This window comes from Maniola jurtina, chromosome 15 (assembly GCF_905333055.1).
Source record: "Maniola jurtina chromosome 15, ilManJurt1.1, whole genome shotgun sequence".
Lineage (NCBI taxonomy): Eukaryota > Metazoa > Arthropoda > Insecta > Lepidoptera > Nymphalidae > Maniola > Maniola jurtina.
The window spans coordinates 11,259,406-11,284,396 of record NC_060043.1 but is presented as its reverse complement, the minus strand read 5'-3'; the positions used below and the strand labels follow the sequence as shown (position 1 = coordinate 11,284,396).

Here is a 24,991-nt window from a genome sequence, read left to right as displayed (position 1 = left end):
AATCTAAAGTGGACTAACTTGGAAGAGTTATAGCAGTTTTTATTAAACCCTTATCAGTTTCTACATGGCATCGTACCGGACGTCTAAATCGCTTAGCGGCACGGCTTTGTCGGTAGAATGAGTAACTAGCCACGGCCGTAGCCTCCCACCAGACTTGAAAATTATGAAGACTTGGACATATGCAAAGAAACGCCCAATTCTATCCATCCGGTTACAAAACGTAATACGGAACGTATAATACTTTACATAGGCAATTTGCTCTTCCACTCTCCCGGGTCCCGGGTTGAGAGGGCACCCAAACTGCCTAAAACCTAAATCCCTTTTGGAGGAGTGCACGAAAAACTCTCGTTCCACTCAAAAAGTGTCATCCTGTCACACAGAGGTTTCCTAATGGGTCCGACCCTGTAAGCAACGCATTCAGGAGTAGACATTGCGTTTTTGTCACAAAAAGGTCTACATTTTAAGGGTTCCGCACTCGAAAAGTATCTTGTGAACCGTAATATTTAGAGTTGAAACTTTCACAGAATATGAATTTCTGTTGTTGCTATACCAACAAATAATAAAAAATTCAAAGTGGCCGCCATGAAAAATAAATATAAGTGTTATTTCTTGTACCATGTAACGGGACCCTTCGTATGTGAATCCGACTCGCATTTGACTGCATGATTAGTATTTTTCATAAAAGAAAAAGTTATCAAGTCTACAGTCTAAAATATCATTAATATTTATCATATATACATATACTTATACAGCTCAAGAAAAAAGATAGTTATCAACTCAGCATGAAAAAATACTTTGTACCTTGTTCAAATGAAACCACACTGAATCATACTTGAACGTGCGGGGCTTGTACCTCGTCCTGTCAGAAATTTATGATATTATGATAGTATATGGTATCATAACAAACAACAAATAATTGAATTTCCTCCTCAGTGAGTGCTGGTGGGCACAGGTCACTGGAACCTCGTAGATGATCTTCTCGACTTCTTTATGTACCTACTCCACGGACCTTACAGTGACATCTCCATACAGTTTTGACCTAGTGGTCAAGTACTTTGGCAGGGGGGAACGTAACTTACAGAGTAAGTACATAATGTTGCGCCCCTAAGCCCGCATTGCTTTTTAGGTCACTCGTTTCCACTCGTTTCATACAATCGTAGTTCCAATTTCATTTAAAGTCCATGAAATTTTGCAGACATATTCTAGAAACTAATATCTGTGTCTGTGGTGTTTTAGATTTTTCTAAAAATATGTAGTTTTAAAATTACAGGGGCTCAAAGAATGAAAATGAAAGGGCTTTGTATGAAAATTTTTAAGACCGCGTAACTTTGAAACCGAGTATTTTAACAGAAATCTGGAAAACCACAGACATAGATATTAGTTTTTAGAATATGTCTGCAAAATTTCATGGAGTTTGGTTGCTTAATATTCAAATGAAATTGGAACTACGATTGTATGAAACGAGTGACGGAGAGAGCCCTCTTAAAAAACACGTCAACTTTACGGATTTTGTGATCTACGAAAAAGGAAAAAAATATGCAGGGTTGGGTTGGGTTGGTATTTTGACGAAAAATTTCTGTTTGGTTAGGACTAAATTAAGCGTCGGAACTCGGGATGTATCTGTTTTTGTTATAAGAAGCAAGCTGTTTCTGTTTTAATGATTAATGATTTTGGTATTTTTAAGGCTAAAAGAATAATACGAGTAGAAGATGAAAATAACGATCATAATATTTTACTCTTTTTTAGTTTATTATAGAAAAACACCACGGATACCTATAGAGATGATCCGTCAAGTATGTCCGCAGGACTCAACATTTTGCAAATTCAACATTTTGCGAATTCAACATTTTGGACCTGAAGGCGCTTGCAAAGAAGATTTTGCCCTGAATAAAAATTAGGTGATTTTTTCCTTCGTCGAGAATAGAATTGATGTTCCTCCGTGAACTGTCTTACACCCGTATTCACAAATGTTACTATGAGGTCACATAGTGCGCTCGAACGCACAGTGTAGGTTCCAATCAGATTACTGTATCACGTCGATTAACAATGATCTGATTGGTGGAACCTACACTATGCGTTCGCGCGCAAAATCCGCACTGGGTCAGCGTGGCAGACTATGGCCTAAACCCTTCTCTTTCTGAGAGGAAACACGTGCTTCGTATTGAGCGGGCACGCGATAGGTTGATCATGATGATGATATGCTCTAGTTAAGCGGAATATACACTACGACGATAGTGGCACGATTTAGTGTCACGACATTAATTTCACTATCAAAAGGTAGGTATTCGCATGTGTAAACGTCTAATTTCGCAATGCAGCATTGCGAAATTAGACGTGATAGTGAAATTAATGTCGTGACACTTCGTGCCACTAACGTCGTAATGTGAATTGCGCTTAACTAGGGTTTTAGGGAGGTAAATGTAACCTGGAGTCGCAGGTGCGTCTGCGTGCCGACAGAAATGTTATTTGAGTTGAAATACTTAACTGCTAAGTCGTAAAGAACACAAGGTTATTGCCTAGCTACTGTATCTAATTCTTGTACCACAAAGCAGCGCGTACTTATTTCTGTTTATTTATAACCTACTAGAGAATGCCGCGGCTTCGCCCCCGTGGATTTCGGTTTTTCGAAATCCCGCAGGAACTCTTTGATTTTCCGGAATAAAAAGTAGCCTATGTCCTTCCACGGGATGTAGCCCATGTCTGTACAGAATTTCATCAAAATCGGTTCAGTGGTTGGGCCGTGAAAACGTAGCAGACAGACAGACAGACACACTTTCGCATTTATAATATTAGTATGGATGTTGTATTAACTACACTGTAGGTATTAACTATAAAGCTGGGACATACCAAATGCGTATGCAGCACGTAAGCGTAGACGTAGCGCGTACCATGACGTTGTAATGTATGGAACTACGGGTACGGGATAGGTACGGAACCCTTTTTGTGCGAGTCAGACTCGCACTTGGCCGGTTTTTATTTTTATAAAAATCTGTAGCAACAAAAATTCACATACAAAAAGGTCGGTTTTAAGATGGTAGATTTTCATGGAGTGGTACCCAAATATAGGTACTTACTAAAAATTCGAGACGATTTACAGTTTGCGAATTATTCAATTTCTTATTATTTTTATGTAGCCTAAACCTACCGCTTTCTATGTGACCACGGCCTATAGACTACTTATACCATCGATGTATATGGATGGGCCCTTCGAAGATAAAAACGCGCTCCAAAGTCAATAGAATTTGCAAAAGTCTCTTGACTTTGTCAATGACGATGACGTAAGATTCAAGCGTACCTATTTTTGCGGACAGAAATGTATGGGAAAAGCTAATCCATATACATCGATGACCTAAACTAAAGCTGGCCATGTTCGAAATGTGAGAGCCTTTTGTTAGCACTGCAGAGTGAACAGATACAGTCTCTCCTGATACTAACAACAACTAGCCCAAACATGTACGGTTAGAATATTCAATTAATTTTATCTTTGCCATTGTGCGTTGTAGAGTCTATCGGGCTATAATATTATATTGGGCGTCTATCTGAGCGATAAATACAAATAAATAAAAAAAGAGAATCAATCAATCAATTTATTGCAAAGAGTTATCTACACATGATCTACACTGGTCTTATTAATTATTATGATAGAAGAAAAAAAAAAGAAAATTAAAAAGAATTCGACTTTAACAGCTGTAGGTAAGTACCTAACTAGGAAAGTTACCTATACTTGAACAACGATCAAATCGGTAGAGTATGAACAATTATTGACATAGAATTACATGAATGGGAGATATACTCCATAATGGAAACACTGTAAAAAATTAAAAAAAACACTCCCCCCTTTCAGGAAAGGCAAAGATCGTAGACCATGCAGCCTGGTAAGTCGTAGTTGAATATTATTCTTTTAAAAAAAAAACACTTTTAAGTTGTCATTTGCTATTGACATTTGACAATTTGACATTGACGTATTGATGTAGAGTGTAGACGTACCAGCTGGGACTTCGTCTGTGATGGCGTTTGCTGGCGCGCGTGCTGTGCTTGTTTGGAGTGTTTTTTTTTGTTAAGAGTGGCTGGTTTTTGTGTTAGTTGCTGTTTTTTGGTGGTGGAACTGACTGGGAAGCGCTCTAAAGGGGCGCCGCGCGTATGTCGGCGGGCGCCGGCGCAGACGGAGTACATACTTGTATAAATTCAATAACTTGAAAATATCACAAACTTGACATTGGCTAATCAGAGTAAAGCCAGATTTAAGGAAAAAAAAAATGATTGAAGACGTACCAGCTGTTTTTACGATTTTTGCGTGATTTTTGCAATAACATTTGGTTTGTTTTTGTTAAAATTTTTCTTCGACTCCCGGATTTCTCTCTCTATTCAGAGGATATTACTTATTTTCCAAAAAAAAGTGATCATCATGAGTGAAACCACGAAATCTCTTCGCATAGACTGGTTTGATGGAACTGTAATAGAAGAAACCAGGCCAAGTACTTCACAGTTTTCCGAAGAAGACGTAGAACCTCAACCATCACGTAAATTGCAAGAAAGTGAGAAGAAACCAATAGGCTTCAAGAGATTACAGGACCTTTCGTTATTGAAGCCCCCAATCTTGAATTTGGAACTTTCTAACAGACCCGGTTTTTGGTTACTATTGAATACCGAACTCAAAGGCGATTTTATTGTACTGATAGTAAAAATATTAGGTCTTTTATATAAATCACTCGACTGCAATGAAAAATCGAAAATAGGTTTTTTATTAAGGTCGAAGTTTGAAAAATCAAACTTTCTAATTCAATTGAAAGACTATTTATGTGATCTACCGAAAGTTAAAATAGTTGACAAAAGAATAAATATGCAACTATGGGACGATGTGGAATCATTTTATTTCAATGTGTTAAAGTTTTGCGAGGCAATTTTTCACTATGGAGGCCACAGCAAGAAGTTTCTGAAGGATTTGTATGACGTTGTGGAGATGGCGGAGTTAAGTGCTTTAGGCGTTCAAGAGGAACATATGGAACCAATAAGTGAAAGATTTTATGAAGAAATAAGTTGGTTACGGACAGAACTGCTAAAAAGTATGAACAATGTAAGTAATCTTACTTAATATCTTTTATTTAATTCAGCTTAGGTTTTATATACAGGATAAGCAGATAAGCAGATTCATATAACATTTTATTGTTGCCATAAATAAAATTTATCACACTAATATTATAAAGGCGAAAGTTTGTATGTATGTGTGTGTGTGTGTGTGTGTGTGTGCGTGTGTGTGTGTGTATGTTTGTTACTCCTTCACGCAAAAACTACTGAACCGATTGGGCTGAAATTTAGAATGGACATAGATTATATCCTGGATTAGCACATAGGCTACTTTTTATCCCGGAAAATCGAAGAGTTCCCACGGGATTTCGAAAAACCTAAATCCACGCGGGCGAAGTCGCGGGCATCGGCTAGTATTATATACTTTTCATCATGACCAACCCATCATCGGCTCACTACTGAGCATAGTTTTCCTCTCAGAATGAGAAGAGCATTGCCATTGCCACCATGCTGGCCATGTGTGGATTGGCAGACTTCACACTCCTTCAAGATATTTTTGAAGAATTCTTGGACATGGAGGTTTCTTCTCAATGTTTTCCTTTAGTTTTGAAGCAAGTGATATTTTGATTGCTTAAAACACACTTATCTCTGAAAGTTACAGGTTCATGCCTGGGATCTAACCTCCAATCTCCCAATAGAAGGTGAATATTTTAACCACTAGGATTTTCATGGCTCACCTATCACACTCATTAGTATCATACAAATTGTATGGTGATAAATATAAATGATGGGGAACACTTCATTGAAAATTTGAAATCTACTTAGATTTAGAAGTTACAAGCATCCACAGACAAACACTGGTTAGTTTGTTTGTACTAAGTTATTTAGAAATATTTTAAAATAATTTTTGCAGAGTTTAGAAGAAGATACCTCTATGGAAGACCCGATAACAAGCACAGACCCCAATAGCTTCAGGAATTTGAACATATTCCCAAGTAAAGAGGATCTGCTTGGACACAGCAATGTGAAGATTGTGCCAAATATAGTGAACGGGGCATACAGTAGTGTTGAGCATTACTTGGATTTGCAGTTCAAATTGTTGAGGGAGGATTGTTTTGGGCCATTGCGAGAAGGAATATGTTGGTAAAAATTGTGTCATAATTACAGTACTGCCCTGTCTGCTGCCGTCCTATGTCTAAAAACTTGTCAAGTTGAGTAAGACTCGCATACAAAAGGTTCTGTACCATTGAACATGTTATAACACTATGTACTTCTATTTTGTTAAATTTTCACAGTTTCTTAATTATTATTACTTGTCATTATAGCGGCAATTTGGCTTACATTAAAATAAAATTAGTTGATTTTATTTATTTTTATGGACAACTCACGCTTGACCAAAAAATTGACTTGGCTTAGGTCAAAATTGTTTTCACAAAAAGACCTCATGGTGCCTAAGACAGTTTCGGTTATCCCACACTGTGGTTAAAAAAACACGCGTATTATATGTTATACCCAATGACTTTCTAAGAAGTCATTGGTTATACCTTAAAAATAATACTTATTATTTTACTGAATAATTTTTTCAGGTAAATACTTAGAAAATCCAGCAAAAAGAAGGCATGAGAATATAAGGTAAGACTACAATTTTTCTATGATTAATGGCTAAGGAAAAATGGCCATTACCATTTTTTCTTAGGCAGCTTAAAATATAACCTAATCGCAGACGCCTTAACGACGCGATTTGGCCGACGCGACGCTTTAGACCTTCTGGAGTTAGGTTTTCACTCATATTATGATTTAATTTTTAGTTCTAGATAACAAGGCAATATAAATGGCCGCGTATAGTGCGCCTCTTGTGCATTTCAGCGAGAAGCCACTTAATTTAAGTTAATTTTTTAAATAAACTAAGAAAAACCATAGTATACTCATCTTTTGCATAACCTCCTATCAACAAATCCTCCTCCTATCAGCAAAAGTCAAAGTGCACTCTATAGATTTCAGATTAAGATTCAATAACTAAGAAATATATTTAACCTTTCAGAGTATACCCAAAAGTGCGTATCATACGCACCTACGTAAGCAATAACAGAGTGGGCCACCTAGTGGACATAGCGTGGACCGAGCGCGTCGCCAATAGCTCAGTGGACTATAGGAAGTATGCGTATAACAAACGCCTCATGTTCGGTTCCCTGCTACTCTTTACTGGTGATAACTTCCAGAATATTCTGTGTGCGTCTGTTTTGGACTCGAATTTGGATTTGCTGAGGTATGGCTATGTAAGTAAAGAATTTTTTTTTTTTTTTCCTTACCATAAAGCTCCATTATATAATGGTAGCTTTATTCCTACTACGATCTAGCCTATGGGCTAATAAGTAATTTTATTTTAGCTTAAACTTCTACTTATGAATAATTTCGAAATCTAATTTCAGTCCAATAACTGTCCTTAGTTTATTCTAATATGCTTACGGTCCACTATGTTATTGCGACCTAGATCTACCTAGACCTAGACCTAGATAAGTAAAGAAATGACAGAAAATCGCGATCTCACTTCAGCGGCTCGATTTCGGTAATTATTTTTTTTCAATAGAATATTAGCCATGCTAATCATGACTAATACTCCCCTTTCCCCTCCAATTAAGCGTAAAGCTTGTGTCAGGAGGAGGTACGACAATAGTGCAACGGGTGGGGTTTGAACCGCCAACCTTTCAGAACTCAGTCCGCTCCTCAACCGTTGAGCTATGACAGCTACATTATGACGATCACAATCACTTCTGATTGGTTGACGCTCACTCACTATTGTCTGCAATCTACAATGCATTGTTGCAACAAGAATACCATAAATTCAGCCAATCACAACAATTGCTATTATAATAATGATTGATGCAAGGTTTTCCGGAATCGACCTACTGATGTTAGATCGAATAAATCACACTATTATAATATCCTGGATTAGCACATAGGCTACTTTTTATCCCGGAAAATCAAACAGTTTCCACGGTATTTCGAAAAACCTTAATCGGCGCGAGCGAAGTCGCGGGCATCGGCTAGTCTTCAAATAAAATTAATTACTGAATTGTAACCTATACTCCATCCTAATATCCTAATCCTACTAATATTATGAAAGTGTGGATGTTTGGATGTTCGTTACTCAATCACGCAAAAACGGCTGAACGGATTTGGCTGAAATTTGGAATGGAGATAGATTATACCCTGGATTAACACATAGGCTACTTTTTATCCCGGAAAATCATAAAGTTCCCGCGGGATTTTGAAAAATGTAAATCCACGTGGTAAATTATATAAGTATGTGGATAAATAAAATTATTCATGTTAATTAGAGCCTCAATAGCTCAACCGGTAAAGGAGTGGACTGAAAACCGAAAGTTAGTTGGAGAGGAAAGGGGAATATTAGTCATTTAACATGGCTAATATTCTTTAAAAAAAAAAAAATTTGATTTGAGTTTTTTTTTTCAGATTGCAGTGGCTCTTCAAAACCCTGTCTCAAGTAAAGTGTTTTCTGAACCGTACTTGATGGTTGAAAGCGAAGTGTTCTTCGAGCCTTACCATAGAGTGTTAAAAGTCTTACAAAATTCAAGATCTGACAATTTACCTATGAAAAAATATATTGTGGATGTCCAGGTAAAAAAACTGCCGTCATGTCTAAAAAGCGGTTTAACTACAAAAGGTAGTTTTTCACTTATCGCCAAAAACGATGCAATTTTCAAAAACTGATGTAGAATGTAGTTTATTTTTAGTTTAGTGAAACTTTTTCATAAACATCAGTTTTTATTCATTCCTATTTTTTTTGGCGATAACAATAAACAAATAAACTAAACAATAGCGGAGATTAATGTATTCCGATTGAGTGATCTACAACATCTGATAAGTGATACCATGACATAAAAACTTATTAAACATATTTTTTTTTTTAGAAAGAAACCAACCCACCTGCTTATCTTACACCACAAACAATCTACAGCATACAAAACAGTTCAAATAAAAATGAAGAACTAAGTTTCCCAGTACTTGATACTAACCAATGGCCCACGTCTCAATCCTTTGAATTAGACCAATCACAAATGGATGCCTATAGTTTTGCTCTAACAAGAGAATTCGCTGTAATACAAGGCCCGCCTGGAACTGGCAAAACGTATTTAGGGGTCAAAATCGCGTCCACAATTCTAAGAAACTTGTCCTTAGAAGGTACACCAATGTTGATAATTTGCTACACGAATCACGCCCTTGATCAATTCCTTGAAGGCGTATTAAATGTTACCACCAGTATTGTAAGACTAGGCAGTCAAAGCAAAAGCAAAATCCTGGAACCGTACAACTTAAATGCTATGAGAACGAAAATGAAATCGAAATATTCATACTTATACGCAAATAAACGTTCAGAATTAGAAAAGATCTTCAAACAAATGACAGATGTACAGACAGAGATAGAAAAATGCGAGAAAGAGATAATTAGCTATAAAACTATTAAAGCCAACCTCAAAATAGGTGACGATAATTTTAAACTTAAAGATTTTGGTGAGGATGCAATTTTGAGTTGGCTTTTTGGCCATCTAGACTCAAATCAAGATGACTTAGTCAAAGATGGTGACCAAAACGATATTTTAGGAGATTGGGAAAAACAATATGAAGAACTAAACATATCAGATAAAATAGAAACGTGTTTCTCTGAACAATGGGCGTTGAAAGAAATAGATTCAATGGAAAACAGTATAAAGTACTTGAAGGACATTTCGGACGAACATTTGGAAGGGCAAAAAATGACTGATAAATTTCAGAACCAAATTGATAGGATTGGAAAGAGGTTGGAGTGTTTTAAGGTAGGTTAAACTGTGATAACTTTTAAACAATCATTGTTGTTATCATCACTATCCATGTCCACCTGTGGGCGTTTATGTCCACTGCTGGGCATGGATTATAACTAAAATACTTACCTATGATACTTCTTTTTAGAAATATATGGCCCTATCGTATGTCGAAAAGAATGAAAACCACCTTCCCAACGGGCGAAATCCTTATAATTTAACAGTGGATGAAAGATGGAATTTATATTTTAAAGCAGTGGAAACTATCAAATGTGATCTTATGAACAAAATGAATGCTTTATTGGTAAGCGAGAGTTAATTTTAATTTTTATACTTTTCATTTTATTTTCACGAGATTTCTCTATCTACGAGTATATCAGTACTAATATTATAAATGCGAAAATGGGTTTGTTTGTCCTTCCTTCACACCCTAACCAAGCAACCAATGGACTTGATTTTTGGCACAGAGATAGTTGAAAGGACGGAGAATAGCATAGGCTACTCTAACTAAGTATAATATTTTCCCGGAAAATCAATGAGTATCCACGGGATTTTTAAAACCTAAATCCACGCGAACGAAGTCGCGTGCGTCAGCTAGTCTCATACAGTTTTCTACTAGTAGTTTGTTTTCACCTAAAGGACCTTTTCTCTAACATCTTGTGTATTTCTTGTTTTAATCGACTTCTAATGTATTTTTCATCCAATTGCGGCAAAGCTAAACGGAAGGGTTATGATTTTAGCAGTCTATGTATGTATGTATGTTTGTATCCAGATTCTGTGTGTGTCACCGTAGCGCCTAAACTACTGGACTGATTTTGATGAATGAGGTGTCAATTGATTCGTTGTACAGGTCCGGGTGACATAGGCTACATTTTATAGAAAAAAATTGACCTATCGGATGTTACATCAAAAAAAGTGGGTCTCCAAAAATTTTGTTTTGCTACTGATCGAGTGGAGTATCAAATGAAAGAGGAGAAAATTCTGAGTTCATGAATATAAATGTACTACAACATTAAAACGTACCGAACCACAGAAAAACAATTTTACTACAATATTTCAGCGTTTATTAAGACGATCGCAGTCGGGTTTTAGTTTTCAACTTTATCTTGTATGTACATAGGATCAACACAACACATGCAATGATGAGTTGAACGAAGTGTCAACGCTGATCGACAGTGAGGTGGTGAAGACGGCACGCGTGGTGGCGGTGACCACTACCCTCGCGGCGAGGCGACACCAGCTCATGAAGAGGCTGGAGTGTCCTGTTGGTGAGTGTTTGTGTGCATAAATCAACACAACACCTGATGTGTTGTGTATGTCATCGTCAGTGAAGTTGTGTTTGACTATAACCATAAGAATTAAGATTACTTAACTGTTTCTTAATTTATGATCAGCTAACTAAGAACGTAGGTATTTATTGTAGAAGAGATTTTAAAAAACGAAACGTTTTTTGGAACAATGGTTTTTAGTCGTTATTTCGCCATTCGTTTATATTTAGACCTTAATAGACGTAGAATTTACATGAACTAAATTTAAAAAAATATTTCTTTTTCGATATTTTTAAGGGTATTAAGTAGTGGTGGGATTTCAGATTTTTAACCTTACCTTATTTTATTTGCAGTAATAGTAGAAGAGGCGGCTGAAGTTCTAGAAGCTCACATAGTGGCGTCTTTGACACATAAATGTCAACATCTTATACTAATTGGTAAGATTCGTAATTCACAATCTTTATATTTTCATAAGAAATATAAGGTACATTAAATCCTAATCCTAATTCCTAATTCTAATATCCTAATCATATAATATTATAAATGTGAAAGTGTGGATGTTTGGATGTTTGTTACTCAATCACGCAAAAACTACTGGACGGATTTGGCTGTTTGGAATGAAGATAGATTATACCATAGGCAGGCTACTTTTTATCCCGGAAAATCAAAGAGTTCCCGCGGGATTTTGAAAAATGTAAATCCACGCGGACGCAGTCGCGGGCATCAGCTATGTTTGTATAAAGAAATATTATATTGCCTAACAATTGCCCTGTTGTGAAAAAAATGGTCCATCCACGTTGAAAACTATTTTTTCGTAAAACGAAACGAAGCTATGAAATAAGATAATACTTTGTCCTTTTGTAACGGAATAAGAATAATGTCTTTTTGTCACACACACAAAATGTCTTTTTGTTACTGGTTACTAAGCAAGGGTAATCGGGTTCATAACTGACTATTAAAATAATGAAAACTAGTTTTCATGTCTATTTTATAATTTTAACTAGTTTTCCTTTTACAATCCCGAACCCGTTACAAACCCGATTTTAATTTGACAAATTAAAACTGATTTTCATTTAAGTATAGTCAGTTATGAGTTAAGCATCCGATTACTCTTGATGAGTACATAATCATAATAGCAGCACCAAAATTTTAAAATTACAAACAGCACGAACTGTGTTCAAGTTTTAATACCATAAACTGTTCTTTCAGGTGACCACAAACAATTAAGGCCCACAGCCGCCCACTACGAATTAGCCAAAAACTATAACCTAGAGATATCTCTCTTCGAGCGAATGATAAGGAACGGCATTCACGCCCGGACTCTCACCATACAGCGGCGCATGCGCGCTAACTTTGTAGAGCTACTGGTTCCTGTCATATATGACAAGTTGGACAGTCACCCGAGTGTGCTGTCCTATCCAAGTGTGCGGGGTATGAGGGATAACCTGTACTTCTGTACGCATGACGTTTTGGAGGACTCTGAGGTAAATTTAAGTCTACAAGTGTGTACTGTCATATGTATATGACAAGTTGGACAGTCACCCCAGGGTACTGTCGTATAATATAACGTATTATAAAATTCCAAACTCGTGCCGGGAATCGAACCCGGGACCTCCTAATAAAAGACCACACCGCTCACCTCAGGGTGATCGTCAAAAATCATCGATCCATGTCACCCACCCACTTCAGTCGTTTCATAGCTTACTGCATTTGACGCCTACCTATGTCTCCGGATATGTTTAAAACCAGAGTGAATAGGCATCTTCTAGGACCTAGGTAAACGCGTCCCATCTTATCCATGACCACATCATCACTTTCCATCAGGTGTGATTGTTATTAAGCGTATGCCTTAATAAATAAATAAAAAAGTGCAGGTGAGGTAAAGCCTTGAAGTTAGTTAGTTATAAGTTTCATAACTGTCGTGAACTGTCTTTCAATCCGTAAAATCATTTTCAGGGTTTGGAAGATAGTTGGAGTCATAAGAACACTCTAGAAGCCAAGTGGTGTGTTTCGCTCGCTAACTATTTAAGGAGAAAGGAATACGGCGCAAGTGAAATAACCATTCTGGCAACTTATAATGGACAAGCAACTCTTATTAAAGAGGTAGGTAACTACTTTTATTTCTGGCCACCAAATAAATAGAAAAAAACTCTTTAGAATAGAATATATTTTTATGCAAGTAAACTTTTACAAGTGCTTTTGAAAAATAAAACAAGAACTGCATACAAGTGTAAATTAAATACATATTTATAACACCCCCAACAAGTGAAGGTTACAGTAACTAGAAAAGAGCTGATAACTTTCAACCGGCTGAACCGATTTTCTTGGATTATAGCTAAGAACACTCTCGATCAAGCCAACTTTCAAACGAAAGAACTGAATTAAAATCGGTTCATTAGTTTAGGAGCTACGATGCCACAGACAGATACACAGTCAAACTTATAACACCCCTCTTTTTGGGTCTGGGGCTACAAATAAGAACTGACTTTGAATCAAACGTCACTACAAATCAGAAAAATAATTTTTGGTGTAGGTACAAGTATGTTGTTTCATTTGACGCCCGTTCGAGTTCAACATATGTGTACAAACTAAAATTATTATTATTTTCAGTTTTTGTAGTTGGCATTTGAAGTTGGTTCTTCTTTTTGAAAATAATTACTTTAAGTTTTGTGTAGATAAGTTCATATTTATTCATTTAAATATAGATTTAACTTGCTATATAAAACCTGGTCAAGTGCGAGTCGGATTTGCACACAAACGGTTGCATCGTACAAGATACATTGTACTTTTTCATTGCATGGCGGCCATTTTGAAATCGACCATCTTGAATTGATCAAAATCAATCGATCGATTACAGATAAGCAAAAAATACCCATTGTTACAAGAAGTGAAAATAACTGTTGTAGACAATTATCAAGGCGAAGAGAACAGGATAGTGATATTGTCTTTGGTCAGGAGTAACAAAGACGGCAAGATCGGTTTTCTCGCTGCGCCCAATAGGATCTGCGTTGCGTTGTCTAGAGCTAAAGAAGGTAAGAGATATATTATATATCTAAATAATAAAATGTTTCTACCTGTGTTCGTTATGCCGCCTCTACACATAGGCCAACGTGTTGGCAAGCGCGCTGGCCCAGCCACTGGCCCAATATGTAGAACGGGCGTTGGCGCATTGGCGGTAGGTATTTGAACGTTGGCTGGCGCGCATGCGAGCTTGCGCACGGTGACGGCAACATCAAAGGACACTTGTCGCAAGTTTGGCGCACCATCCACACATTGGTCGCACGATTAGTTTGCTCGGAGCAGCGATCAAGAGTGCACGTTTTCTTCTTGCAGCGAATTAACACCTAACTTGACGTACACATTAACAAAGTAATTATAAGCTGTGAATAAATATACAGCTGCAGCTGTTAGCGACTCAACATCCATTTTGAATACGTCCGCACATTGGCCCGAACCAAACCATACTAAACGACCTTCCAATGTGTGGATTATTCACAAGCGCGTTGGCCAGCGCATTGCAAGCGCGTTGGCGAATGCGCTGGCCTATGTGTAGAGGCGGCCTTAGACTGAAACCATCCAACCGATGTGCCCCAAACAGATTATTACCATTCATTAGAAAGGTAATAATGCGAAGTTGGTTTAAGACCACTAAAACAATTCATTAGGCACACGCTGAGTATCTCCTAATATATAAATACAAATATACACAGGTACATAATACTATACATAACATAATATTATACCTACCTATAGTATGCGACAGGTCGAGATGGCAATTGGGGTATGTATGTCGGTACGCTATCCCGCACCGGGTAAGTGCGTGTGCTGTGCAGAGCGACTCCACCCCGATTGTAATCACGACCTGTCACGTATTATCCATATAATTTAGTCCATCACAAACATCTAAACTCTGTAAATAAATTTCGTTTCAAAAATTTAATGGGACTTCGTCTGTGTTGGTGTTAGTTGGCGGGCGTGCTCTGCCGTTTTGGAGTGTTTTTTTTTTGTTAAAACTGACTGGAAAGCGCTCTAAGGAGCGTATGTCGGCGAGCGCCGGCACAGACGGGGTCCATACTTGTATAGTTTAACTAACTTGTTACAAATAATTACAAACTTGACATTGGCTAATCTTTGTAAAGCCAGACGAAAGAGAAAAAAATTTTTTTTAATGTTTCAGGTTTTTACATGTTCGGAAATATGAACGTCCTTCGATCAGCCAGTCCAACATGGCGATTCATTCACGACAAACTCGTCGCGCAAAACGCCATCGGCAAACAGATCGTCTTGCGATGTGATACACATAAAGACAAGATATTAAATGTGAGTATATTAATACTGAAGCTGTGTTAGCCTAGTAGTTAGGACATTCGTTTTAGGGCCGATTTTTTAATTGTCAAGCAACATTTACCAGTTCCCACAGGATTTGGGAAAAATCCTCTGGGAACTCGTTGATTTTTCGGGATAAAAAGTTGTCTATGTAAATTTACAGGACGTTAGCCGCCTCTGTACCTTTCATTGCGTGACATATGATATAGCTCAGCTTATGTGAGGGAGTCCAGCCACCAATGCAACATCCCAAAATTTAAATTCTGGGCTGCTATTGAGAATTTCTCGACAGAATACCTACCTTACTCATGAGCCGATCCATGCTCGCGTGATGTTTATTAGATGATCGCACACGCGATCGGAGGATTTTTATATTTATGCCCGCGACTTCGTCTGCGTGGATTTAGATTTTTGTAGATCCCATGGGAACTGTTTGATTTTCCGGGATAAAAAGTTGCCTATTTCGATTGCAGGGACGCAAGCTATTAAATTTCATACATATCGGTTAAGTGGATGGGTCTTTAGAAATCCCGCGGGAACTCTTTGATTTTCCGGGATAAAAAGTAGCCTATGTCCGTCCCCGGGATATAAGCTAACCCTGTACCAAATTTCGTCAGAATCGTTTACACTGTTGGGCCGTGAAAAGGCAGCAGACTGACAGACAGATAGACAGACAGACAGACAGACAGACAGATACACTTTCGCATTTATAATATTAGTATGGATAAAATGCCTCCGTTTTATGATATTTAATGTTTCAATTTGCAAACAAAAGAATTATATTTTCGACCTCAAAGCATTGTATTGCAAACTTGATCTTGATACAACTTGATTTTTAGGATTCCGTTACTCAAAAGGAAAAAGGAACCTTCATAGGATCACTTCTTCGTCTGTCTGTCGTTCCTGCCAAGAAACCTATAGGGCACTTCCAGTTGACTTAGAGTCATGAAATTTGGCAAGTAGGTAGGTCTTAATAGCGCTCATAACAGGGAACAATCCGAAACCGTGAATTTGTGGTTACATCACGAAAAAAATTAAAATGTGGTCACAAACAAAAATAAGTAAAATATATTCATGAACAAATGATTAGTATTTTCAACTTTCAAAGTAAGATTACTATACCAAGTGGGGTATCATATGAAAGGGCTTTACCTGTACATTCTAAAACGGATTTTTATTTATTTTTAGGCATAATTGTTTTTGATTTATCGTGTAAAATGTTGAAAAACTTCGACTGTAGTAAGGAACCCTCGGTGCGCGAGTCCGACTCGCACTTGGCCGGTTTTTATTATACTACGTCCTTGTTTCAGATTCAACATGTCGAAGATTTAGACAACTGCTTGAAGGAATCCTGCCTGAAGAATTGCGATGAACGCTAACCTTAATTTTGTTATTCTCATGTGATATAAATAATAGTACCTAGGTACCTATTCAATAAATATTTATATTGTGAAATTGTGTTTTTTTTTTCGAATAAAGGTGGATTCATGCTACTTACCGTGCACATGGTAGGGCTGATAGTTCCCATTTGTTCTATGGAGCATGACGTCATCGGAAAAAATGTATTTTTTCTTATTTGTTCCATTCAACATCACACTAATATTATAAAGGCGAGAGTTTGTATGTGTGTGTGTGTGTGTGTATGTTTGTAACTCCTTCACGCAAAAACTACTGGACGGATTTGGCTGAAATTCGGAATGGAGATAGATAATATCCTGGATTAGCACATAGGCTACTTTTTATCCCGGAAAACCAAAGAGTTCCCACGGGATTTCGAGAAACCCAAATCCACGCGGACGAAGTCGCGGGTGTCAGCTAGTACCTAATAATACTTTTATTAGATTAACTGGCCACTTGAAAATTATTTATACTGAGTCTAGTGACTTGGTTGTATTAACATGGTAACATATTTCCCAAAAGAATAAATGTTATCGCGACCTAAGTTTTATTTTTTCAAAATTGATGGTTTGGTGTCAAATATCACATGAAATAATTTGGAAAAAATTAGAACCTCATTTAGTACCATGACGTCACTGATAATAATCGAGCTCGGATGAAACCTGAAACCATAGTTTGTAGTTCTAAAGTAGACTTCTTTTGTTTGATGACTTGTTCCTTAGAACAAATGGGAACTACCCTAGGCTTGTGCCTCTTGAGGCGACGCTGTTAGGTCTTGGCCACATTTAGTTATATCTTGTATCTTGTGGCCACATTTGGTTAGTTCCATGTAGGTAGGGACAGGCTTTGCATTGCATACCTATTATATCAAAGGGGAAACTTACTAGATGAACATAGGTACAACCCAAACCGCTAGGTCTATAAATTAAAAATTTATAACACCCCCGACAAGTGAAGGTTACAGTAACTAGAAAAGAGCTGATAACTTTCAAACAGCTGAACCGATTTTCTTGGATTATTGCTAAGAACACTCGATCAAGTCACCTTTCAAACGAAAAAAAAAAGCTTAATTAAAATCGGTTCATTAGTTTAGGAGCTGCGATGCCACAGACAGATACACACGTCAAACTGATAACACCCCTCTTTTTGGGTCGGGGGTTAAAAGAACTTGAGATTATGCATCTCGGTTCTCTCTATAACTTAGAACCCTGACTAAGGCTGGCCTGTAGATTAAGAAGATTCGCTTCAAAAATAAAAACAAAAAAATATAGGGTTGAAATTTATATTTATTTAAAGAACTCATTCACCAGATGATTAAAAATATGTATATATTCTGTGCAAAAAGATAAATACGAGTTTATACAATAAAATACACTGGAATAATGTTCATGAGATCTACAGAAGTACCTGTCAGGTAGTTCAAATAAATCAATAATAACAATTAATTATTATTATTAACAAAGGAAAAGAGATATACTAAAATCAGCAGTATGTTCCTACTTTCGGAATGCTTGGCATTCCTTTAATTTGTATGGACATTTTTTTTTTGTTCATATAATTCTGTTTTACAATAATAAATAAATAAATACACAAATTTTCGTAGATAGTTCACGGTTCAAAAAATAATTTTCTATGTTTAGTTCATAGTTCTAAAGTACCCTTTGAATTGCAAACCTCAATTTTTTCCCCTTGTCGCATGATTTTTGTACGGCGTTGCGGAATAACGGATTAGAGGCTGTATTGAAACAGTATGAAACTAATGTCGTACAGAATGAAATGACCTTTACCCTGGAAATTGTCAGAAAATCAAAAAATTTACCGACTTTGTGGCGCACCATTTTTTTACGGCACTGCGCGCTTTCTTATTATTTGTCATGGATCTATGGATGGTAAAAATGCCGTACAAAAATATATGACCAAAATGTACTCACTCTACCTGCACTTTTGAATTCTCACCAGCACTCAGTTGGACAGCTTACAAGTGACAGCATAGTGCTGAATCTTATTATTTTATGCTCTTATATCGTCCTATATACGTCACCTGGTGGTTCATATGACGCATAATTTTTGTGGGCATGGGCCAGTAGTCTATTATGCACATGCATAAGCTGCAGAATGAAGCTAAGGCGCAATATCTTTTATAACAACAAAGCATTGCTTAGGGTGTATTTCCATTGAAACGGAGCGGAGTGGAGACGTGTGTTTTCGTCTAATCTCTCAATTAATAATTTATGATTGGTTGAAAACCACATCTCCGCTCCGCTCCGCTACAACGGAAGTGGCCTCTTACTACGGCATGGCGGCGGCAGTGAACAACGCTCATATACAAATTCGACAATCATATTATGCACTGATGTTTCACTACACATCTGCGTGGCGACACTCTACCATTTCTATACGTATTCTGAATTCCATGTTCACAACTTACTCTCCAAATAAGTCTAGCTGCTAAAAACTGTGAAGCAAAACCCGTCAATACAGAATTACACCTACCGCTTATCAAAAGCATAAATATAAATTAAATACAAAATCGAAATGCCTCAAAGGCGTGATCCGTCAACTTATTAATTAATTTATCTATAATTTGTGCTCTCTTAACTTTCTACATCACATTAAATATCACAACATTAGAGCCCGCGCAGACTACAGACTTTTGATTAGTTGATAGTTTTTAGTTATTTGCTCAGAAGCATTTTCACACATAAGAACTAACGTTGATGCTAATTCTATTGTATGCGATCTCAAAACTAAAATATATTTCTATCCCTTTCATTATGCGGAATAGAATAACACTAAAATTTAATCTTTATTTAAATTAAAATGTATTTCTATCCCTGTCATTTGCGCCATGCGAATAAAGATAACACAAAAATTTTATGTTTATTTTAGAGATTGTGTACAACAGAATTAACCACGTTATCTAATCAAACGTTTCATTTCTTTATTGAATTGCAATAACAGCTATCAAAGCGATTTTCAATGGTAGACCATTGAAAAAATATACCTATAGGTAATATTTTTTTTGGTATACATAACAGTTTCATTATACTTATATTAAATTCTTGGATTTTTATACGATAATTATACGCAAACAAAAACTAATTCTAGTATAGTAACGATCCAAAGTCTGTGGTTTGCGTCGGCCTTCAATGGACTAATACAACTCTAAAAAGTCCTCAATTATATTGACTATATTTTCCGGGGCGTTCAACTGGACGTGATGTGTTCCTTCCACCTCTACGTAAGTGACCGTCGCGGTCTGTTTTAACTTCTCCACTACATCTAAATAGTAATCTAGCCTTTCCCATTTCTGCCCAGGTAAAGCCCTTATATTCAACACTTTACACGTAACCTTACTTGCGTATTCTAAAGCCGTTTCTATGGACATCTGCGCAAGACCCGCAACTTTGAGTCTCGGATCGCGTTTGAAGTAATAACCTTTCTTCTTCATATGCGCAGGAGTGGGAGCCATGCCTCGTTTCATCAAAACCTTACAATTTTCTCTAGAAACTGAACCTTTATACGCATCGCACACTATATCAATCATTTCCTCGTATTCGTAACACGGTATCTTATCTTCCGATAAGTTTTCGTATTCAAGATTCTTATCTATAATCATGCCTGTATTTTGCACCATATGTCCAGGCACTCTGACAGCGGGGCTTGCGATGTCTATACAGATGATCTTGTCTACATCGTCGGGGAATGACGCTGCGTACATGAAACTTAACGCTCCGCCTAATGAATGTCCCATTAGAGAAATTTTCTGCCACTTAAAATACTTCACTATCCTCCTCAAAAGGACTATCCCGTCCCAGAATATGTAATAAAGCATTCCTTTAGGATACGGCGAGGACAATCCATGTCCGGGTAGGTCAAGGCAAAGGACGGAAGTGTTCGCGGGAAGCAAAGGGATGAGGTTGTCCCAAGTCCCAGCGTTGTCTTGCCACCCGTGGATGGCTATAAGGGGTTGCTTGTTGCGCTGACCCCACCAGCGGGCTGCTACGTGACCCCAAGGCACTGGTATTTCGATTTCTTCCACATGAACTCCGGCGGGAAGATCTGAAATGGAAATGAAAATGGTTTAAATATTTGCAGGGTAAAAAATGGGGAACTGTCGACTTGAAGGAGGCCTAACTTGAATCTGAACTATTCTGGATTCAAGAAAAAAACATCGAAAGGAAACTAGCCCATATCTTTGAAGACATTTTAAGGTTCTTAACTAACAATCAAAAACAGAAGTTGTTTTCAAAAATATATATAGGTAGGTATGTCAAATTAAAAAAAAATGCTTCTGAACTTTAGTCTCCAGGTTGAATGCAGGGGTAACTTGTAACTACTTAAAATCTAGTACAGACGGACAAAAGATCCAGTAGTTCCAGAAGCAAAACCTATTAGTAAAAAGACTTCTATCAGATTTTTTTTCTTTTATTTCACGAGTTAGCCGATGACTGCGAATTGACCTGTTGGTTGATGATGCAATCTACGGTGGTAGCGTGCTAACTTGGTATAGTACGCGACAGGTCGAGATGGCAATCGGAGGTAGGCAGGGGGACACCCTGCACACCCGCACGTCACCCGCGATATTCTGCAACGGGTTCGTGCGGGACTGCGCGGGTGTGCGGGTTGTCCCAATTGCCATCTCGACCTCTTGAATACTATTTATAGAGGTATGCCAATTTTATTCAAGCTATTCCCCATATCAGTTTCTACACTGCATTGTATTATTAGTATTACAGATTAGTGGTATTTTATTGGGTAGGTAAGTTCTCTACAACAGGTGAGCTGTTGTAGATAAGATAAGGATTTCTTGATAGTAATCGAAAACTACTATGCCATATGCACACTTAGAGAATTTACATTCGGCAAATGGTTAGTTATGTAATATATGCGTGAGTAGGTATCTACATATAAAGCCTGCCATTCATTAGGTTGCAAAAATGATTCACCTTTATAGTTATTTATTATGAAAACTAAGCAAAGAAGCTTGACCGAATCGCTCACGCATATAATAGAAAAGGTAAGTAGGTAGGTCTTATAGCACAAGTAAAGGAAAAAATCCGAAAACTGTGAATTTTTGGTTACACCACAAAAAAAAATGTTCATGATCAAATAATTCGTATTTTCAATTTTTACAGTAAGATAACTATACCAAGTGGGGTATCATATGAAAGGGACATTCTAAAATAGATTTTTATTTATTTTTGTGCGTAAAGGTTTTTGATTTATCCTGCAAAATGTCGAAAAAATTCCTGAGTATGGAACCCTCGGTGCGCGAGTCTGACTCGCACTTGGCCGGTTTATTTGTTCTTTCTTTAAATAAATGGGTATAATATGGGAAGGAAAAAACATAGATCAAATCGACGTTTCTACGTTATAATATAGGCTTAACAAAAATGAGTAGATTACGTCAATAGTCAATACAAGTTTTTTCATCTATAACATTAATAAATTAAATTAAGCAATTTAGCATTAAAGCGGATGCGTAAAAAAAAGCCAGCTGATGACGTCAGCATTACGCATTGAGCGTATCGGAACTATTTTATTTAAACTCTCTGTGCCTGTTTGTTCTGCCGAACACTGGTTCCTCAGTAAAGTTATTGCTTAGGGTGTTGTACGAAAGTAGTACAACCCAACATACCAAGTTATCATCCAAAGGACACGTGTTAACAGGGCTAGCATTTTATTAGCGGTCAATGTACCACAACAAAGATCGCTTGGGTATAATTTATAGCCTGCATTTTGCACGTATTCTCAACACAACGAGACATAGACGTCGCGTGTTTCTCCGTGAAATTCACGCGCTTGGTTATCAAAGTAGAAATTAGATAAGACAAGTCTAGGTTCAATGTTGTGACCTAGCTATAAATAATTAGTTAATGCCCGCGACTCTGCGTGGATTTGGGTGTTTTAATGGGATGGGAAGTCTTTCATTTTCTAGGATGAAAAATAGTTGGGTGTTTAAAAATCACATGGGAAGTCTTTAATTTTCCGGGATGAAAAATAGACCATCCTCTAGGTCATCAACTAAGTATATCCATGCGAAAAATCGTATTGATGTGTTGCAGTATGATTTGGATATGATTTTCTGTCAATAAAGATTAAGGAAACAAAATATTTGAATCTATTTTAAACCACAACCACATGGATATTTTCCCTACGATTTTGGCTAAACACAATTATTAATCTGTTTAGTCAAGCAGTTTAAGGTAACTATGAAATGTTCAAATATTTCTGATTGAACATCCAACCACCCTCAAGCATTCAGATGGAAATCTGAGCTACTGAAAATCAAAAGAATATTTAAGTCAGTACTTGTATGGAAAATTTTCAAATAGAATTACCAATGCAGTTTTAGTTAACACTAACTAAGTAATTATAACTAATTATGCAGTGTTGGTGGTATTGACCTGAATTTAAAATCAGCCTTGATCGAATAAACAAATTCCATTCATGTACTTACTTTACTTAATAATTAATCAAGTAAATAATGGGGATTTATTCATAGAGGTACCCGATTTTATGTTGCTTCTTTTCCCCAATAACTTTTGGGCTCATTTTGTTTTAGTTTTTGCAGCTTCTTATCTTCATTTTTCATAATAAAATTGCTATAACTTGTACTTGCACAGTAGCTGATTTATCCTTTTATATTGTTTGAAGTAATGGGCAACAGCGATGGTGTATATGCCAGTATACGATTCATTCAACCTTTCATTTTGCATGAAGTAGAGAACAGACCTATGTTCAGACTCATCATCTCATTGTTGTTCAGGAGTCTTTTTCATCAACATCTTCAACCCATCACCAGTCTACTACTGAGATCTTAGGATGAGAAGTGCATAGACTCACACACTAGCTAATTTCGGATTGGTAGACTTCACCCACCTATGAGAACAGTATGGAGATCTCTCAGGTTTTCTCATAATGTTTTATGATATTTAATAGCTTAAGGCTGCAATTACACCTGTAAGTTTTACTCACGTAAGTAGCTTAAATAATTAATTTAACAACAAATTTACTGATAATAATGTGCTTATAAGATTTGTTTACATTAGTACTTTCATTGAACCACATAAAATACTTACGTGAGTAAAACTTACAAATGCACTACTCTGAAAGTTGAGGTGCATTAATGGAATCAAACTTTGTACTTCCTAAACAAAAGGCTGACAACTTAACCACTAACAACAACAACATGCAACAAACTGTAAAAATGTTTTATAGCTAAGCAGTTAGAGTGGAGTAGAGTTACACTAGAAACTGTAACTTTACCTGTTTGACCTGTTTTTGGTTTTTAAACCAAATAACCTTTTAACATTAATTTGCATACAGTGGATTTTGTTTGTAACACTTACTTATTAGAATTTACTCTGTTAGTTTAAATGGTTAATTACATACAATGTGCATTGATTTGTGTTTTAGAGAACATATTTATGCATGGATATAGATTAAAGACTTGGAGAGCAACAAAGGCAACTTTTAACGGAAAATCAAAGAGTTCTCAAAGGGTTTCTTAAAAATAGAAATCCATACAGATGAAGCCATCAAGTCATTAGATAATAATTAATTCTAATAGTAAATACTATAATTAAATAATTACCTTCATTGTGATGTCCATTTAACTTCACTTCAGCCATCCTGCGTTATGTTGATGCAGTAAAAGTACTTCAATGCAGACACTTGATTCGTTATGTAAACTTAACTATCACTGACCTTTGCAGGCACAGTTCACATTCACGTGTAACGTTGTGAGAGTCCTAAGGTACGTAATATTATAAAGGTTTTTTCAACATCAATAATAACTAGATGGGTAAATGATTATCATTAAAATTGGAACGCAAAATCCAAATGACTGAGGCAATGAAATCGTAGTTCGCACACACAAATGCATCAATAATTCAACGAGTAATTAAGTGACATTAATCTAAATAAGTGCTACACAACTGCACGACACTTCCTATGCTCTATAATCAACTGAATGCTTACGTTATTCGTGTTTAAATCTTTTTTATTATTTTCGCTTCTTGATTGATTTTTGACCTTGACTCTTGATTTGCTTGATGTCATGTCATTGTCATATCATGTCATGTTGAATTTGACACTTAACAGATTGACAGCTATACCACCATAGATAAACTGACAGAATTTCACAGG

At 36.7% G+C, this 24,991-nt stretch overlaps 2 protein-coding genes across 2 annotated transcripts; one reads left to right on the top strand and one right to left on the bottom strand.

Moving 5' to 3' along the window:
• Positions 1 to 4,267: 4,267 nt before the first annotated feature.
• Positions 4,268 to 16,888, top strand: LOC123872717 (NFX1-type zinc finger-containing protein 1-like). The gene is made up of 14 exons (XM_045917171.1): positions 4,268 to 5,074; positions 5,939 to 6,164; positions 6,612 to 6,657; positions 7,067 to 7,301; positions 8,500 to 8,664; positions 8,958 to 9,860; positions 9,994 to 10,149; positions 10,966 to 11,113; positions 11,467 to 11,550; positions 12,323 to 12,597; positions 13,070 to 13,216; positions 13,971 to 14,145; positions 15,291 to 15,433; positions 16,750 to 16,888. Exons 1-14 carry the CDS (start codon positions 4,406 to 4,408, stop codon positions 16,816 to 16,818), a joined length of 3,441 nt encoding a protein of 1,146 aa, XP_045773127.1. The 5' UTR covers positions 4,268 to 4,405; the 3' UTR covers positions 16,819 to 16,888.
• A 2,974-nt stretch (positions 16,889 to 19,862) lies between these two features.
• On the bottom strand, positions 19,863 to 24,896 carry LOC123872722 (probable serine hydrolase). The gene is made up of 2 exons (XM_045917177.1): positions 24,438 to 24,896; positions 19,863 to 20,899 (listed from the first exon to the last, which is right to left on the bottom strand). Exons 1-2 carry the CDS (start codon positions 24,472 to 24,474, stop codon positions 19,992 to 19,994), a joined length of 945 nt encoding a protein of 314 aa, XP_045773133.1. The 5' UTR covers positions 24,475 to 24,896; the 3' UTR covers positions 19,863 to 19,991.
• Between the last annotated feature and the right edge of the window lie 95 nt (positions 24,897 to 24,991).